The following is a 20,734-nucleotide window of genomic DNA, read 5'->3' on the forward strand; positions in this document are numbered from 1 at the left end:
TTCCTAATTACTATACTTGACAAATATTGTTAGTAAACTTCCTCCCTCCATTAGAGCATCAAACTAGAACTCATTAAAACAGATTCGACAATTGGATAGTTACCTATCTCGCCGTTCTTGTAATCGAATTCAATTTGAACGATTTAATAATGATTTTATAATTACGTAAAAATTAATGCAGACACAAAATCCGATTTTAAACGAATTAAAAAAACTTAACCTAAAATCGACCCAATGACCCGAATGAACACATCTACCATTAACACATTCTTTTCATCATGGAGGTGTATAATACACCCTCCAATTTAATATTTAGGGATATTTTCCTATTGTACCAAAAACTAAAAAGGGGTGGGGGACCACTTAAAAGGGGTGGAAAACTATAAAAGATATTGGTATTTGTTTGTTTTGTATTTTTGTAGTAAGGATAAAAAGGTAAAAAAATGACAAAAATAGATATTGGACATAATTAATGAATTAATCCAATAAAAAAATGTACCTAAATCAATGAATAGAAGAGAGTATATTCTAGGGACTAGGCCTATCATCATCACTGTAATTTTTTTTTGGTTGATATTAGAAATCAAATTGAAGGGCTAAAGTTATAAAGCTAAATTATTAATTAAAATGTAAGATTTGCAAGTTATTCTCATCTTCTATATTTACATTTTATATTTTTTTAGTAAAATAGTGTTAATTATTGGCAATTACATGGTTAATAGTGTTAATTACATGGTTAAGAGAACTCATTATTGGCAATATAATATCTTTACATAATTAGAGAACTATTCATGCAATTTATAATTGCCTTTTTGTTTGGTTGGTCCTAAGAAAAGAGGACAATTAAAGGTTTTGTATTATGAAAGTATGTTCATTATATAAGAGCACTTACGAATTACCTTTGTAGTCATACCATAATATGATATGTTGTATGAACTTTCAATTTGGTTTGGACTTTATATTATGTGATTTTGATAAACTTATAATTGCTTTATTTAATCGCCTTTTACTGCTAATGGACTCTTGTAATGATGGAGTTTAATTAAGTGGAAAAATATGGCCCTTAATTACCTTATTTTTCACATGATGACCCCATCACAATTATCACACTTATTAGCAAAGATAAAGTGAACTCTACACTTCTTAAAATGCAAATCCTTTTTGTCAATAATGTCATGTTGATCACTAGCATATGATGAACCTACACACTAGGATTTAAAATTGGCCACATAGACATTTTGTAATATATTCTTGTACTTTAACGACATACGTCTTGATAGAATTTAGAAAATGGGTCTAGAAATTGGACATATCAAATAAGAAGTAGAAGTAACATACTTATACGTTTAATAAAAGTTTACAACTAAAACCAATTGGTAGTAGCAAGAGTTACTTCTTAAGTTTATAAAATAACATATTCTCTTATCTTTCTTATTATTCAACGTGGGACAGCACCTCATTACTTGAAGTGTCTCTAGAATTCTACCAGAAGGGTTATAAATCTCATGAGGAATGAACATCCAATTAAGAGTTTTTTGATCAGTGGTAAGATTAAATATCTAATTACAAAGACTCAATAATAAATCATGCTCTGTTACTATAATAGATTTTAGAATATAGGACTAGACAATTTAATAAGGAGAAAAAAAGACAACTCACTTATACGCCCAAAGAAAATTCACTACCAAACTAATTATTAGTTGTAGTTGTTATTCCTCAAATTTCTCAAGTTTTAAATTGTATATCATTTTCTCTTTAAGGATGTAAGACAATTCAGTTGAATCAATTGTTTTGTCTAATTTTTTTTTTATAAACCTTCATTTCGTACCTTTTTATTTTGTATTAAATGATAATGAAATCATAAAAAAGACATTTGGAAGTAAATCAGCCTTAGACCCTTACCATTACTGTCATTGGCCTTGACATATATAAAAGTCCACACAATTACTTATTCTTCATAATTATATTGACAAATAATACGAAGATAAATGACATTTTTAATATGTTTTTAAAGAAAAATTGGCCACAATGGATAAGGGTTACAGGAAAGTTCTTTAGAAGAAAATGAATGAGAAACATTGAATTTTAAAAAAAAAAATTCAAAGGTGAAATTTTAAAAAACCAATCAAGATTAAAATTTTTGAAAGTAAATTTTTCTATTTATTAAAACCACACAATTAATTATTTTTCATAAAAAAACTCATACCCTTATTCTCACCTAACTAGCCTCATAAACCTAATTTTTAACATATCGAGCTTATTAAAAAGCATACGTGTAATAATATATTGATAACCAAAACTCAAAAAAAATATTATGAATGTTAGGAACTAAAAGACAAAAAAAAAAAAAAAAAAAAAAAAGACAATCTTTGAAAATTGATGATAAGTTGGCTAAAAGGTCAAATGTGTGTAGTAGATGAGACTAATTCTTTTCAAAGTGACCTGATTTATTTGTTGATCGTGCCGACTTTAATTACTCCAATGTATATGACTCAGCACTATGGGATGCACGTTTGCTACTCACTAACAGTCAAACCCAACATATTCAGACCAAAAGTTGTTACATGCATGGCCCCTTTATTCATTTTTTTTATTCCGCCTTTTTTTTCTCTCTTATCTTTTTATATGGAAACGAATAAGCAAGTCTTTAATAAAAATTATATTATTTTGATTGGATTAAAATATATATAGTTATTTATTTTTAAATTAAAATATATAATATTAATGTATATGAAGTTGTATATATAAGAAACAACGGTTTTTTTTATCACTAGCATTGAAAATATTGTATATTATCAAAATTTACATTATAAACTTTATTATTAGAGCATCTTTAATAAACTTTCACTTTCAAGCACCCTGCACTTATCACGCTTTATTATAAGAGAATTATGTGGACTAAATGCGTAAAAACAATATAAATTAAACCCTTTTCATATTTAACATTAAATATTTTACATTAGATAAAATAAAGTAAATAAGATATGAATATATAACCTTTTAAAACGTTAACATCAAAGATATTATCTAAATTATGTAACCTTACAAAAATATGAAACATTAAATTTGAGCTTTTAAGAGAGTTGATCTTAAGCATCATTAGTTGGGTCCTCCCTGATCTTTATAAGTTGTTGTATATATTTAAATGATTAATAGTATGTATTAGTATTAGTATTAGTATTAGTATTAGTATTAGCCTAGCTGTTAAATATGAATTAATTAATGGTTCTATGAAAGAAGCTAAGCAACTTCTTCTAATTAAAAGTAGAGTAAACTAATAACAGTATCATATCTTTGAAAACTCTGGAAAACGTGTAATAGTTTGATGATTGTGATAGCTTTCGTCACAGATTGTAATTATCATTATTTATGGACAGAAAATTGTGTACGTAAACACCAAAACATCACATATAATACAATATTTAATTATGATTAAGTACATACTTACTAGTTTACTACTAATTAATAAAGTCTTAACATGAAGATTTATTCAACCTTTCTATCTAATTTTATTTTTGCCGGCCATCTTTTTTATTTATTTTTAATTAGGTCATTTATCATGATACATAAAAACTTTAATTAAATACCAAAACTATATTTATTTATGGCGTTTCAGAGAGCTGCAACCAACAAAGAATATGGTATAATATAAATACAAAATTAAATAATCTCTAATTTTTAATACTATTTCATATAATTCTACAAAATCTTATTTGATGAGCTAGACAATGTTGATAAAAATGATTAATTATTTTAAAATCATAAGTGATTACTTTAAATTACAAAAAAATTCTTTAAAATGTTAAATATATATTAAATTAACTCAATAAAAATAATTATATTGTAAAATCGTCTTATATAAAAATTTACGTTCAAGAAAATACCTAAATTTAATTTGTGGGTAGCAAACAAGTAGATAAAAAATAGAGGTGGGAGGGGGGGCCTTTACCTAATATTTGAATGCAAAATGTCCCCATTAAAGTCCTTTTCAAAATTCTGTATGAAAGTGACTTATATACTTGTATATTTGTAAGTTAGTAGAGTATCGTCAACAAAAATAAAGCTCTCTTTTAATACGTGGTCGTTTGTTGGTAATTGGAAATTTGGTTTGTTCATCTTAGTGATACAAGTCCCCTAACAATGATGAATTTGGTCATTTTTTTTATTGGCTTTTAGAAAAATTTGTCCCAACTTTTTTGTTCTAAATATATGTTTCACATTTTTATTTATATAAGTTTATTATTTTAATTAAATTAGAATATATCTTTAGGACTCAAGTAGTATATTTATTTCTATGATTTAAACAAATTACATAAATTTTTTTATATAATAAAAGGTTTAGTTATTATCTTTCGATTATCAGTCGACATCTCCTATATATTCGTATGAGTTAAGCAATGAATGAAGAAAATTAGTATAAGGTGGGTCGAAAATTCATATTTGTATGTTTGTTGAATCAACTAAATATCATTCTTTTAAGTTGTACAACTCAATATATAAAGTTATCAAATGATTCAGACTAAGACCTAGGTGGACCCATGCCAGAATTATGGCAAAACTTTAATTCCATTAATTCTTCTTCTCCATTAATTCTGATTTTCTACCATCTCAATATATAAGTCTAAATTATTCATTTTATCTACTCCCACCCTTGATCAGGTCATCTTCAATATCTCTTGTCTTCTTTACTCCCCTACTTTCCAATTGTATATATTTCTTGTACCTCATCTTTGCACATGTCTAAATTATGTAAAATAACTTTCTTTCGTATTTTTTTCATTATTGTGACTCGTATCTCCTTTCATATAATATTTTCGTTTCAAATTAAATCTTTTAAAGTCTTTTCATCCATTTGAATTTTGATTTTCTGATCTTTTGGTTGATTGACATCAAAAATCAATCATTCATTCATACTTTTGAATTTTAATGACCTTGGAAATTAGGACGAGATTGGTACTATAAATTTGCATATCAAAGCAATGATGTGTTCTAGTTATTCTGGGAAGTAATGGTGCTGGCTACACCATTTTCCAATGTTAATTTTATTGGACACTTTAAATCTTATAATAGGAGTAGGCTTTTAAGGCCATGATATTCAACTACTTACATTATAAGACATTCTGCTTCAATGGGTGTCATTTTTTATTTTTTTAAGGAAAATTTATAAAAAAACACCTTATAAAATCAGTGTTTTGTAAAAAAACACCTTTTAAAATTTTTTTTGTAAAAAAACACCTTTTAAGAGACTTTTTATTAAAGAAAATACCTTAAAGCAGTTTCCGGTGACTTTTGTCAACTTTCAGGCGTTGACTATGCCATTTGAGCTCAAAAGTCAACGCCTGAAAGTTGACAAATGGAATAGTCAACGCCTGAAAGTTGACAAAAGTCACCGGAAATTGATTTAAGGTGTTTTTTAATAAAAAGTCTCTTAAAAGGTGTTTTTTTTTACAAAAAATTGGTTTTATAAGGTGTTTCTTTGCAAATTACTCTTTTTTTAAAGTATGTGTATGAATTATTTGTCTTTCATTTAGTATAATATGCAGAATTTATTAGGTATAATAGTGATAATGATATTCAACTTGTTTTTTGTAATTTTGAGCTATAAGAATTCTCTAAGTGCTAATTAGTGTTATCTAAGTTGAAAAATTTTTAAGGCAAAATTTTATTTTGTCTCACACTCCTAATTTTATGATCATCTTATAATCTTTGAGTAAAAACATTTACAAAATTTTGTCAAAATATCAAGTGTGAAAACTTTTGCTATGATAATTTTTTATCAATTAGATAAAGTTAAATTAAATAATGACAATATATTTAAAATACCTCACTTCGTATTTTATTTTTAATAAACAAGATAAAGAAGTTACGATCCACTGGGTCAGTGGTACTAAATAATGATAATGAGAATGATTTATAGTGTAAATTTTTATCAAAAGTTCCACGTCATTTACATGGTAATGAAGGTCGTTAGAGAATGTTACAAATCAATCTTCATAAGCTTGGACTATGTTGATTATATTTTATTTTCGCACATGTAGAAGTATTAGTTAATTTATTATTACCCTTCAAGGATTATTTAGTTGGAGATTTCTTTTACGTATTTTTTTCAATAATAGATAAATATAAAATATGTCTTTTTTTGTACAGTTTTATTATATTTTGAGTATAATGACGTCAGTATTCTAACCAAGTTTAATTATTATACTAGAAAAAAAATACAATTATTATTTTTTATTTTTAAAACTTTTGACATGCAGAATTTTATAAACAATAATAGAGTTTAAGGGAGGAAGATGGAGATTAAAAACTACAAATAGAGTTTGAGAGAGGAAGATGAGTACTTTTGTTAGGAAAGAGAAAAAAAAAACTGAAAATGAAAGTTAAAAAGCATTGTTTAAAAAGTTGAGTTATTTTTTTTTTAATTTAAAAATTAGACTGACCCAAACTTGAAACGTCTTTTATAAAGCCGGTCTCCAGTAAGAATTTGTGATACATGATTGCTCCAGTTATTGTTGATTTCCTATTAGTTAAGCTTGATGGCAAACGACACTCCTGTACAAAGCTGGAATGGGCAACTGTTCCTTTGATCCAGTATTTATTAATTAATTATTTTTGTATTCTATTTTGAGCCGGCTGTCTAAAACTTTTTTTTTGTTATAAATTGAGGAGGAGCAAATATGCGTAAGGTATATATAATCTAAAATATTAATTTACGTTACATTTAATTCAATTTAATTATTCATTTTTAGATTCTCTAAAACTTGGGAATTTTACATATAAATTAATAATTAAAAATATTGTGTATTTTTGCTTCATCTATGATTGTATGTGGTTTTATTTTGCATTTATATGATAACTACTGCTATTTTTTTTCTCCAAATAATTATATGATATCTTATGAACAACTTTGATCAAACATTAAATTAAAAGACTGTCGGTCCCTCTTGTATGAGATCGTCTCACGGTGAGACGAGTTCATACAAAAGATCCATTATACTAAAAGTTTTATTATTAGACTATTTAATCCAAATATAAAACACATCTCACAATAAAACCGTTTTATATAAGAATAATTCTAATATATATATATATATATATAATCCCTACAGATTATGTCAATGAAAGTGGTAACTCATATTTGTTGGATTAATTGTCTTTATTTTGGAGATACACTATCATCTCATAAAGTATTTATAAAGACTTTAATCGATAGGGGTATAGGGCAACTACTCGGTCATGGCTAAAATAGTACGTAGTTTTTAGCCCGTCTAATAAAATAATTCATTTAAATTTGATTTAATAATTCAACTTATTTGTAATGTATTTATAATTTTAACTTATGTTTTAATATATTGAAGATAAAATATACTATTTTTCAATTGAATTTGAGTCAATATATCACGATATCTTTGTAAAGTATCAAAAGAAAATTATAGTTTATTTTAAATTTAAATTAAAAATTACATGGTGTTTTTTTTCATATTTTTATTGTGTTAAAAATCAAGTAATAGTAAACGATGATTTATTAGATGAGATCAATTTCGATCAAAACAAAACTAAATCTTTTAGTCAATTCTAATTTATTAGATTATATAGCATATTATTTAGTAATAGTTGTCGATTGATTTATAGTCTATTAGTTAGTATGAATTTATAATACAATCATACGTTGCACTTTACTGCATGGCTAAACAGATTTAGTCGTTACTCGTATTGCAATATCAATTGATTTAAAAAAAATGGGCTGGGTATTTTACAGTTGTTTGGATACAGACTTTACTGTGATTACTTTTTTAATAATGTTTGTTTTTTTGAGACGTCTCTCAGGCCTAATCCATTAAATCTTAAATAACTAAAAAATGACAATAGACTCACTAAATTAGGAATGGTCTCTCCCAAGAATATGTAAGGTTTCAATTTGGATTAAAAAGAAAAGCTAACTTTGTGAAAAGTTGTAACTCCAGTAATGCATTATAAAAAGATCTTTAATAATGGATGATCTATTTATTCAACTCAATTTGTATTAGATCGTACACTATGAGACGGGTCATATAACTAGCCTATTTTTCTAATTGATAATAGTAAGTATATATTTGTTAGCCTAATAAAAGCGATTTTATCATGAGACCATCTTATTTAAGAACTTGTGATAATTTTTTTTTTTAGATTTCAATATAAGTTAAAATTATTAAATGGGCCAAATAAGAAGATTCAACCTTCTTTGCGGCCTTCCTCTTAACTACTGGCCCAAATTTCGAGGGCCTAATATCAATTTAATTTTGATCAGCAAAATCATAACGCTAGTTGGCCTACTTCCAACTTCCTAATGCTACTTCATAAATTTTCATTAACATAATACAACCTTGAATTTAAACATAGTAATACATTATAATGAATTTTATGAATTAAATATGATAATTGAATTAAAAAAGTCTGACTATTAACTTGTCAAGAGATTTTTCTAGTAAAATTACACTAATTTTTTTTTAATATTTTAATTATTTTATATCGATAATCAAATAGGCCGTAAAATAAGATAATGAATGTTGTTTGGAGTAACTATTAAGTAGTAGCTAATCAGTGAAGAATTGGTTGAGTAAAGTGCCAACTCATGCAGTTAAGCTCGAAATATTTGTTTGTCCGAAATGGCTGGTTTAATCATGTGCTAATCCAGTTGTCACAGTTTCTATGTTTGCACATTCTTTTGGAGTGGAGGATATTCTAAGCACATGTTCATGAATCTTTATATTGTAATCCTATTAATCTATTAATATTATGCATGTCCATCAGGAAGTTTCATAATGACCTAATTAATGATCTATACAAGAATCATGAGTCGGTAATGTTATTAATACAATGATGAAGAGGTATATTGTTGAGTTTTTTTATTCATAGTCAACGATTAATTATTTTAATCTTATTTTTATTGTTAAAATATCTAAAAAGTAAAATGTAATATTTTTGAAAGATTTCAAAACAAAATTTCAAAATGATAGAGTCTACAAGATTAAAAATTGTTAAAATCTTATGAATGTTTACGTCATTTTTGTTCATTATTTTTGGGTTTTGATTTTAAATCATCTTTATTTGCTTCTTTTAGAGATGACCATGGTTCGGTTCGGACCGGTTCAAGTTCGAATCGGCCACCGGTTCGGATCAAACTTTTTTGAACCGGAATCTGAACCGCTCATGACCGGTTCCGATTCAGTCTCGGTTCGAGCCCATCGAATCGTGAAACAGTTATGGTTCGACCGAGCTTTTTTTCGGTTCGAGTCGAATCAAGGTTCGGTTCACGATCGATTCAAGGTTCGATTCGATGCTGAATAATTCTTTCAAATTCAAATCATTTTTTTTATATTTATAAATATTTATCATATTAACCAAAAAAAAATAAATTCAACAAATGATGACTAATACACTAATTTATTATCAAATTAAATATTCTACAAAATTACAAATAATGCATAATTAACGTATTAACTAGAGTGTAGTAGGGAGAGTGTTCAAAGAAGTCATAGTCCATGGTTGTATAAAGTCTGTGATGGACTGGGTCATAACATCGATAGCCCTTTTTAGTAGTGCCATACCCAAGAAACACACATCTCACTGCCCGTGGTTCAAACTTTGTTCGGACTCTAGATGGAAGATGAACATACACAACACACCCAAATATTCGAGGAGGAAGAGAGTGAGAGGAGGGAACAGGAGTAAAGGTATTAAGTGTTGCAAGAGGGGTCTGGAATTTGAGGATTTTTCTGGGAAGTCGGTTTGTGAGATAGGTAGCAGTAGCAATAGCCTCAGGCCAAAAATGGACAGGTACATGAGTGTCAAACATGAGAGCCCGTGCCATGTCAAGAAGGGTACAGTTTTTGCGTTCAACAACCCCATTTTGTTGAGGAGTATCGGGACAGGATGTTTGATGAATAAGACCATGTTCAAGAAAAAACTGTTTCATTGCAAGAGAGGTATATTCACCACCATTATCTGAGCGAAGGATTTTAGGTTTCGCATGGAACTGAGTGAGAATCATGTTATAGAATTTTACAAAGACATCAAAAACCTCAGATTTGTGCTTTAAAAAATACACCCAGCACATGCGAGAACAATCATCAATAAATAACACAAAGTATGAAAAACCATGAGAGTCATTATGTGGGGCTGGGCCCCATACATCAGAATGCACTACATCAAATGGGTTAGGGGCACGAGTATTACTAGGAAAATAAGAACGTTTATGACTCTTAGCCAGTACACAAGTTTCACAATCTAGAGATTCAGTACAACTATGAAGCGAAGGAAAAAAATGTTTTAGATAACCTAAGGATAGATGACCTAAACGACGATGTCAAGTCCGCAATTGGTGAGCAGGAGATCCATGAGCAAGCATTGCACCACTTTTTTGAATCACCTCATCGACGTAGTATAGTCCACCTCGTTCAGTACCACGCCCAATGATCGTCCCCGTCTGAGCATCCTGTACAATACAATTTTCAGAGGTTAAAAGCACAGTACAGTTTAAGTCCTTGTTTAACTGACTAACGGATAATAATTTATGAGACAGGCTGGGAAATAACAAGCAATTTTTAAGATGAAGAGAGGGAGAAATATTGACTGCTCCAGCTTGGGCAACCGATACACACTCCCCATTGGCCGTTTGGATATGTGTTCGGGTAGTAGGATAGGTGGATAGAAAATCACTAGGATCGAAGGTCATCGTATCGGTCGCCCCACAGTCAAATATCCATTGAGATCGACGTTTATGGCTAAGGAGACTTGTGGAGATTTGGTGATGTGGGCTAGAATTGGTATTGGGCTACTTAGTTGGGTTGAACAGTTTTGTAAGGGGAGAAGGGTTTGCTGGGTTATAAATAGGCTTGAGGTTAAGGGTTTTGGTGTCCCCCTTTCTCTCTTCCTCCTTGACGGCTGGACTTTCTCTCTCTTCATCTTTCTGATTTTCGCCATTGTAGCCCACCTCTCTTGTGGTTACTGTTTCTCCTTCCCTTTTACCTGATTTGCTGCATGATGAGTTGGGTTGATCAGCAATAATTAGGTGGGCCTTGGCGCTAGTCCGACTTGCCGATGCCTTGGTAGCGGCCCGCCGTTTCTGTAGATCATCCCACCACTCAGGGTATCCCACAATCTTGAAGCATCCTTCCCTAGTATGCCGTAAACCACCACAATGAGTACATCGGAATTTACTCCGGTCATCTTCTTCTCGGCTTTTCTGGAAGAGTTTGTTTCTTGTGGCCAAGCCCGATCCAATCTCTGAGGGATTTGTTCCCAGTGATGTGACGCCATTCATAATCCGCCGGCGTGCTATTTCTCGTCTGATTGTAGCGTAGGCTATCTCCACCTTGGGTAAGGGGTCACTGTTGAGAATTTCTCTTCTTTCTTTGTCAAGGTTATCATGAATTCCAGTGAGGAATTGGTAAAGTCGTTGTCTCTGTATGTATCTATTAAACTCGGTTATGTCTTGTGAGCATTTCATCGGGTTTGGCATTCTCCGGTCAATCTCTTTCCACAACATGTTTAGTTTACCATAGTAAGTTTCATTAGCGTCATTGCCTTGTTTCATTGTCGCTGCCTTGGAACTGAGATCAAAAATTTGAAGTTCATCCCTTCCATATCCCAAGAGGCTTTCGATTCCTAGCCATAGACTTTGTGCTGTCGTATAGTCTAGGAACTGATTGACAATCTCTCCATCTATATTCTCAATTATCCATGATATGACCATGGCGTCTCTTTGTTCCCATTGAGCGTAATTGGGATCTGAAAAGGTTGGAGGAGCGGCAGTGATGTGGCTGAGCCGTCCTTGACCTCCAATGGCTACGTGCATCAATTTGCACCATTTTGTGTAATTATGATATGTGAGTTTTTCTGAAATTTTGACAGAGGTTGAATTTTCTGTTTGGTTATGTGTTTTGTTAAGCTTTTGAAACATCTGGAACATCTGTTCCAACTGTTCCAAGGACATTGGGTTATTGTGTGTTTGTTCTTCTGGAAAATCAGCCATTTGTAGGTAAGAAACGATAGATGATGAGGCCTTCCCGAATCTAAACTCTAAGGCTCTGATACCATGAAGATTTGATGATAATGGAGTTTTTATTTCTGAAAATTACAATCCTATATCTTGTTCTTATTACGGGGAGTGTATGTTTAATATATATACATGAGAATAACTGACAAAATGATAACTGCTCAACAAAGGATAACTGCCTAATAAACTGCAACTGCATAACTGCTTTCCAATAAATCTAAAACTAAAACCTCATCTCCATAAGGATCGTACCGTGTTTATTCCGGTGACTTGAAATTGATGCTTCGTGAAAGAATTCATACTTCGTGAAAGAGGATAAAAATGGCTACATGAATTTGAGCTTCATGAAAGAGCTAAAGGGAAGATGAAGGGAAGAGGGAGTGTAGCAGCAGGAAGTGTAGGGCAAGCTTGCTATAGGTAAATACACGTGGAACAATCTCAAAGATAGCAAGCCACGTGTCAACTATTGAAATCAAACTGTTCATTAGATGAAAATGTGAACAGTGTAAATTTTTGCTCTTTTTATATTAGAGCTTTAAGAAGTATACAACGTTCAAGAAGGATTACAATAATTTGCTCCTTGCAACTCCTTCGAGGGCTTGTAAAGGATGCACTGCATTTTGAAGAAATTGTGTCTGGTTCAGCTTCTGGCTTACTAATATTGATAACAACACTAATAATTGTCGAATGTGGTGTATCGGTGTAAATTGATGCATTTCATGACTTGATTTTTGGCACAATAATTTCTCCTTCAACAATTTACATCGTGAGATTTCCCTGTGTTCTTCATGTGAGATTTCTTCCACAATATTATGTCTACGCTACTTTCACAGTCACATTCATATTATTATTCCTTCTCTTCTTCATGCGAGATTGCCTTCACCACCCGTTGAAACTTTAATATATACATTCGCATTATTCTTAATAAAAATATATAAAGCTGCGTTATTGCATTTGATAGTGTAACTTGGGAGACTGTATGCGTAGCACGTGGCCCCACGAGACTTAAATATTTCATAGTCAAAGGTCATCATCATCAGTATTTAGCACTATATTTTTATTGCGCACACGGTCCCACAAGACTTAAATATTTCATAGTCAAAGATCATCATCAGTATTTTGCACTATATTTTTACTAGTACTAGTATATTATATTGCTTGTTCACAACTTACAATATGACTCTTAGTAGTCTGTCCAAAAGAAAAACTTCAACCAGCTAAATTGATACAGATCTAGAGTTACTACCTTAGTTGCTAAAACAATCATGAACAATCAATCTGATCAATCATTACAACACCCTTATGAAAATCTACAAGCTATAGTGGATGATCTCAATCTCAAGCATCCAAATTCCTTAGAGATTGTGAAATCCTCCATCAAAATTATCACAAGCAATACCAAATACATGTTCATTTTGATTCTATCTATTCTACCTTTCTTCCTTTTCATGGTTATTTTAGAGACGAACATTCGAGAAGTCAAGATCGACATATCAGAGTTTCTAATACCATTTTCCTACCCCAACAATGATGATTACCTTCTTGATGCTTATTCGAGTAGCCAAGATATGAACCAACCCAAAAGAGATTGTTTTCGTATACTTCTCGAGTTCTTTCCCTTTCATTTGATTCTTCTTCCTTTGTTTGAGATCATTAGTTTGCCTATAATCCTTAATGTCTCAGCTAAGATCAATGCAGGACAGATTGAATCAACTACCCTTAAAGAGATTATCAATGAATCAATAATTAAACTTAAGGGTCTAATTAATACCTTTGTTTGGGTATATTTTCATTCAACTTTGACACTAATAGCTCTTGGATTGATATTAGTACATCACTTTCAGACTGCACCAGCAGACTTTTGGTTAAATATGGTATCAATTACAGTTCATTCAGTCTTATTCCTTGGTTTTCTATACAAATTCTTGTATTGGAGCTCAATTTGGAACTTGGGTATGGTAATTACCTTTATAGAAGATTGTTCTGGGATCGCAGCATTAGATAGATCAGAACGTTATGCAAAACAAGGTAAGAAAATCGAGTTCCAATTGATGTTTAGTGTTCTTGTATTTTATATTGTTTTAAGGCTTCCTTACATGTATGATGGCTTATTTGATGAAGATTATGCCGGTGTTTCGATAACATGTATCGTCATGATATCGATTTCGTTAGGGAATTTGGTGAAATGGGTTGCATTTTTGTTATCCTATTACTATTGCAAGAAGCAATACAGGGAAAAGAAAGTTGAAGATCAACAGGGTATGATGGTATTCAAAATTAGGCAAGTTTTCAGTAATCTGCAGGAGTTAAAATCCTTTGAAATTCTGATATCAGCACTAAAAATCTTTACAAGTAATATCAAATTCATGTTGTTTATTGTATGTTGTATTCTCCCTTTGTATATTTTCATGGTCTTTTCAGAGATAAAGCTCCAAGAGGCCATAGATTATGCCTTATCGAACTCGACAAAAGATTTTATACCCGCAATTCTCAAACTGTGTCTCTTCTATGTGTTTCTCTACCCGATTCTAGAGTGTGTTAGCATATGTTATACCATAAAAATCGCGGAAAAACTTCATGTAGGAGAAAAACAGGTAACTATCAAGCATATACTTAACCAAAAACTTAGCCTAAAATGTCCTTTTATTACCTATCTTTATGTTTATTTCCAATCTTCAGTGACTTTTCTAGGCCTTCTTGGGGTATTAGGAAATTACAAAATCTTCTCATTCATAAGCTATTACTCGTATCTCGAGTATGTTGAGATTGGGTTGAACATTTTGTCTATTTCTTTTCATTCAATGATATTCTTTGGTTTGCTTTACAAGTACTTAGAATGGAGTGCAATTTGGAACTTGGGTATGGTGATTTCTGTTATGGAAGAACAAAATGGGATCGCGGTCTTAGGAATATCAGATTATTATGGAAAGAAGTGTAAGAAAACTGGGTTTGAATTGATGCTGGTGTTTTTCTTGACTGGTAATGTTTTGAGGGTGTTTTGTTTGTATGGTGGGTTATGTAATGGAAGTTTTGCTGGTGTTTTGATCACTTGTGTGAATATAATGCTGTTTTTATTGGCTAATTTGGTGAAATGGATTACTTTTTTGCTGTATTATTATCATTGTAAGCAGCAAATAATGGAAAAGAAGGTTGATGATCAAGAATTGGGAGTTAAGCTAGAAAGTACTGGTGTTTTATCTTGATTATGTCATAAAAATGTATAAAAATTTGGAGTATATGAACACTAATTTGGTAAATTATCATTTGGTTGTGCTTTCATGAGTTCATTTGCTTAATCTGTCTCTGATGTCTTGTGAGGCAGGGCAATGCTTGATATAATATAGTTTACATAACCTATCAATTGTATTGGGCATTATATGTCAAGGAACTAACTCAACCAAAGCATAAGTTGATGATTGATGCCTCGGATACCATGTAAAAATACCAACTCAACCAAAAGCTTAGCTGATGGTTGAGGCCAGATGATATTTATTGTATATTACCATTATAGTCATGGTATGTAATAATAAAGATATGATAATATATTTAGAAAGTTGATGGTTGACTAACAATATGGAAAGTTGCTGAATGTTTGAATGACTACTTTTACAACATGGTGCAAAAATGCAGTTGCGAAAACGGAACGATAATGTGGTATTAGGAGTGATACGGCTACCAATGATCGTATCGCTAAATATCAGCCTAAAACTTTAGATATCCATCAAAACACACAAATTTAGATTTTTTTCACCTTTACAACATGACCGACGTAATGCAATTCAAACTTGTTTTTGCATTTAATAACATCCTTACTAACCTATTCAACAATCTATCATTCAAATATGGGTAACCTTACCTATGTCAAACCAATACTCTGATTATTTCAATATCCTAGATAACAAATATATTTACAACTACGTATAAATATATTAATCACAATTTAATTAGTCATTTTACTATATAATATATACTTCAAATAAAAAGGCATAAGTCTTTTATAGACACATAATTAAACAAACTAAATGCTACAACTATACACCAATAGTATAAGATATCCCTTAAAAAACAAAGTTAATACTTTTATTTAGGTACATAGGAATACATAGAAAAGAATTCTTGAAAATTCATACTACACCATCTTTCACAACTATAACTAACTCCTCATCAACCTTCTTTAACAACAATTGAGCTTTACAATCATAATAATACAACACAAAAGCAACCCACTTAATTAAACTCCCTAAGCAAATCAACCCTGCTATAATCACAATTTCTAAAACTCCAAAACTCACATAATCAAACATTTTAGCAACCATAAATGGCAGTCTAAGAACAACACTGTATGACACAAAAACAAGCATCAATTCAAACCCAGTTCTCTTACAATGTGTTCCATAATATGCTGACATATCTAATGCATCAGTTCCAGACTCTTCTTCTAGAACAGAAATCACAATACCCATGTTCCATAGAACACTCCATTCTAGAAACTTCTTAAGAAGACCCATAAATATTGCTCCATGAATCACTAATGAAACTATATACACAATTAGACCCTTCTGTAGAACATAGTCATTAGTAAACTCATAGTAATAATAAGATGAATAGTTAAACCCATTTGTTACTATAAGGTGATTTACCACTGCCCAAATCACACCAAAAAGGGTAGAATCTGAGAATAATTGAACCCAAAGAGAGGTTATAAAAGGCCCTTTTAAGCTATTCTTTTGGTAAAAAACCATCCTCGGACTAGTTGAATCTGCATCCTCCTCGCTTTCATATACTTTAGCTGCAATATATATTATTACAGTCGAGCTAAGTAGCTCGACTAGTGGGACTAGACCCAAGTGAAAAGGAAACAAATCGAAAATGATTCGATAAAGTTTCCGTCTTGGATCTTTCTCATCATCGCTATCGAGCCTAACAGGGGTACTAATATCATATATGTATGGTATAGGAGTTCGCAAAAGAAGATTCAAGATAGCATCTTTTATTGGTTTGATTTCAATTTCTAAGAAAATTATGAAAGCAAAGATGGGTAAAAGAGATAAAATCATAAAGAACATAAATTTGATGTTACTTGTAATGTTCTTGACAGATGATTTCAGAATCTGTAAGGACTTGAGCTGTTTGAACTTGAGAAATCTCACCCCTTCATCTTCTTCTTTGGGTTGTAATAAAGCTTCATTTGCTTGTAAATCCATGGATGTTTATGTCTTCTGAAACTATAATTCTTCAGTTTATAGTTTATACCATTGCATTAGAATACTAATGTTGACCTTGAAAGAATCAAACTTAACTAATCTGACAAGTCAAAGACTTTTAATCAAAATTTGAACAAATTTTAATAAATTTGTATTACATTTACTAAATATTCTCAGAAAGAGCATGAATTATTTGACATATTGATATTTTTAAAGGTCTCTCTTTGGTCAACTGTGAAGAAAAGTCTCCCTTTTTTCTGGCTGATTTGAGTAACTTTCTTACTGTCAAATATAGGACTTAGCATTGTTTTTTTCCCATGTATTTTTGCAGGATTCCACTAATACTATGTTAAGGTACAAGTGCAAATTATAAATTTGAATATATAACATATTTTAGAACATGTATGAAAGGTATAAAAACCAGCATGACTAACAATACCAAAAACAAGAATGATGAATAGGTCATAAGTTAAAATTTTATCTAGCCTTAGCGTCATGTACAAAGATTACATGTGTTGCATCCGCACTTCAAATGCAAAGAGTAATTCTATATTAGCTAGTCTCTTGAGAGACATATCTCAAGCCCAATCCATTAAAGATTAATGTCTACTTACCATATTCTTAATGTCTCTTTACATTATTCTTAATGCTTATTTACCGTATCCTTAATGCCTACTTTCAATATCTTAAATGTCTACTTACATTATTTTTAATGCCTAATTACAATATTTTAAAAAAATATATAATGAGTCAACTCAATTAAAAATGGTTATTTAAAAAGACTGTCTCTCATAAAAATTTATGATTGCATATTTGAATAAAAAAGCGTAATAAAACATATAACACATATTGGGACCACCGGGTACAACCACAAATCGATGCGATGTAATGTACGGACAATGTGTACATCTCAACTACCACCTTGAAGAATTGAATGATGATGTTGATTGAACTACGGCACTATTCACATTTTCATTATGAATTTTAACGGTGAAGTTTAGTGCACCTTCGATGTCAATTACAAAGAAAAAGGAATTACTTTGGAATAAAAAAGGCGAGTATTGAATTATGTAATATAGAAATATAATATAGAAGATGGTTGTGATTGATACGGCATAGGTAAATATGAATGTTCAACCTACTCTATTTTAATATCTCAAATTCACTATTAATTATACTAATATGCTAAAACCGTCATTAATTGTACTAGTATAAAATGTGACAACCATTTGTACATAATTTGATATTCAACTATCAATTTGATCTTATTGTTGACCTTACTTAATAAAATCCATAATCCAACAACTCAATTTTACACGCATATTAAAAAAATGATATGAATAGTATTAAAAGTAAGTGGAAATAAGAGAAAATAGGCTAAAAATAAAAATGTAGCAAAATTGCTAATAACTATTGCTTTTATAACAGGGTAAACTTTTACTACTTTTTTTTGTTCGTACAATGAATTTTGCAATAATCATAATTCACATTTTTCTAAAAATTTTTATCCACATACATAATTTCTTTTTATATTATCTACACACTACATATTTCTCTTACTTCTTTTATAAATCATTTTTTTGGTTATTATATTATTGCAAAGTTATGGTAGAGTGACTTTGATGGGCATGGGAGCATAGGTTTTAAGAAACCCGATTCTTATTTGTCGCCACCCTTTTCATTTTATCGCCACCCCCCTTCTAATGAAATTACGAATTTGCCCCTGATCTTTAAAAATTTACAAATTTGCCATTGAGTTAATAACTTTTCATTTTCATTTTTTTAAATTTTTTTTAATTATTCTTATTTATATTATTATTGTTATTATTATTATTATTATTATTATTATTACGGTTATTATTATTATTATAACGGTTATTATTATTACGATTACTAATAATAATAATAATAATAATAAAATTAATAATAAAAATAATAATAATAAAAAAAATTTAAAAAAAATACCAGTCGCACAAAACGTGCGACTAACAGTCGCACAAAACAGTCGCACAAAACGTGCAACTGACAGTCGCACAAAACAGTCGCACAAAACGTGCGACTGACAATCGCACAAAACAGTCGCACGTTTTGTGCAACTTGTATTTTTTTTTTTAATTTGTTATTATTATTATTATTATTATTATTAATATTGTGGTTGTTATTATTATTATTATTAAATTATTATTTTTGTTTTAATTATTATTGTTATAATTGATGTAAGAAAGAAAGCATAAAATTTTATTATTAAAGGAAACCCAAAATACAAATATTGGCTAGATTATAGAAATCCAATACAAAAAACCTTAGCCAAAACAAATTTTTTTGGGATGATGAAAAACTAATGCCCAAGACTCCTTTTATAAGGAGAAGAATAACAAGCCTTTGTTATTCTTCCGATGTGGGATAATGATAAACATTAATCTTCCAATGTGGGATAATGAAAAACATTAATCTTTCAATGTGGGATAATGACAAACATCAATCTTCCAATGTGGGATTCAAGACATAACCTTACATTGGAAGATTGATGTTTGTCATTATCCCACATTGGAAGATTAATGTTTTTCATTATCCCACATTGGAAGATTAATGTTTATCATTATCCCACATCGGAAGAATAACAAAGGCTTGTTATTCTTCTCCTTATAAAAGGAGTCTTGGGCATTAGTTTTGCATCATCCCAAAAAAATTTGTTTTGGCTAAATTTTTATGTATTGGAATAATTTATAAACTCTTATTTTCTATAATCTAGCCAATATTAGTATTTTGGGTTTCTTCTAGTAATAAAATTTTTCTCTCCTTTGCATGTGGACTTAGTTGACACACTGTTGGTGAACCACGTAAATTTTGTGTGTTTTGTGTTTGTCAATTTTTATGCTTTCTTTCTTACATCAGTTATAACAATAATAATTAAAACAAAAATAATAATTTAATAATAATAATAATAACAACAATAATATTAATAATAATAATAATAAAATTAATAATAATAACCATAATAATAATAATAATAATAATAAAATTAATAATAATAACCGTAATAATAATAATAATAATAAAATTAATAATAAAAAAAAAAAAAAAAATATCAGTCGCACGTGTGCGACTGCTTTGTGCGACTGTCAGTCGCACGTTTTGTGCACGTTTTGTGCGACTGATATTTTTTTTTTATTTTTTTTATTATTATTATATTTATTATTAATGTTATTAGTATTATTATTATTATTAGTAGTATTATTATTATTATTATTATTATTATTATTAATAACCGTAATAATAATAACCGTTATAATAATAATAATAACGGTAATAATAATAATAATAATAATAACCGTAATAATAATAATAATAATAATAATAACTATAACAAAAATAATATAAATAAAAAAAATTAAAAAAAATTAAAAAAAAATGAAAATGAAAATTTATTAACTCAATGTCAAATTTGTAAATTTTTAAAAATCAGGGGCAAATTCGTAATTTCATTAGGAGG

At 29.8% G+C, this 20,734-nt stretch overlaps 2 protein-coding genes across 2 annotated transcripts; one reads left to right on the plus strand and one right to left on the minus strand.

Moving 5' to 3' along the window:
• Positions 1-13,114: 13,114 nt before the first annotated feature.
• On the plus strand, positions 13,115-15,604 carry LOC130807556 (uncharacterized). The gene has a single exon (XM_057672811.1). It carries the CDS (start codon positions 13,303-13,305, stop codon positions 15,238-15,240), a length of 1,938 nt encoding a protein of 645 aa, XP_057528794.1. The 5' UTR covers positions 13,115-13,302; the 3' UTR covers positions 15,241-15,604.
• Positions 15,605-15,958: 354 nt separating this feature from the next.
• Positions 15,959-17,659, minus strand: LOC130807558 (uncharacterized). The gene has a single exon (XM_057672812.1). The coding sequence runs from the start codon at positions 17,239-17,241 to the stop codon at positions 16,162-16,164; it is 1,080 nt and encodes a 359-aa protein (XP_057528795.1). The 5' UTR covers positions 17,242-17,659; the 3' UTR covers positions 15,959-16,161.
• Positions 17,660-20,734: the final 3,075 nt, after the last annotated feature.

The sequence above is a fragment of the Amaranthus tricolor genome, chromosome 3 (assembly GCF_026212465.1).
Source record: "Amaranthus tricolor cultivar Red isolate AtriRed21 chromosome 3, ASM2621246v1, whole genome shotgun sequence".
Classification (NCBI taxonomy): domain Eukaryota; kingdom Viridiplantae; phylum Streptophyta; class Magnoliopsida; order Caryophyllales; family Amaranthaceae; genus Amaranthus; species Amaranthus tricolor.

Coding starts and splice junctions, on each gene's coding strand:
- LOC130807556 (XM_057672811.1), top strand. CDS start 13,303: ATGAACAATCAATCTGATCAATCATTACAACACCCTTATGAAAATCTA.
- LOC130807558 (XM_057672812.1), bottom strand. CDS start 17,241: ATGGATTTACAAGCAAATGAAGCTTTATTACAACCCAAAGAAGAAGAT.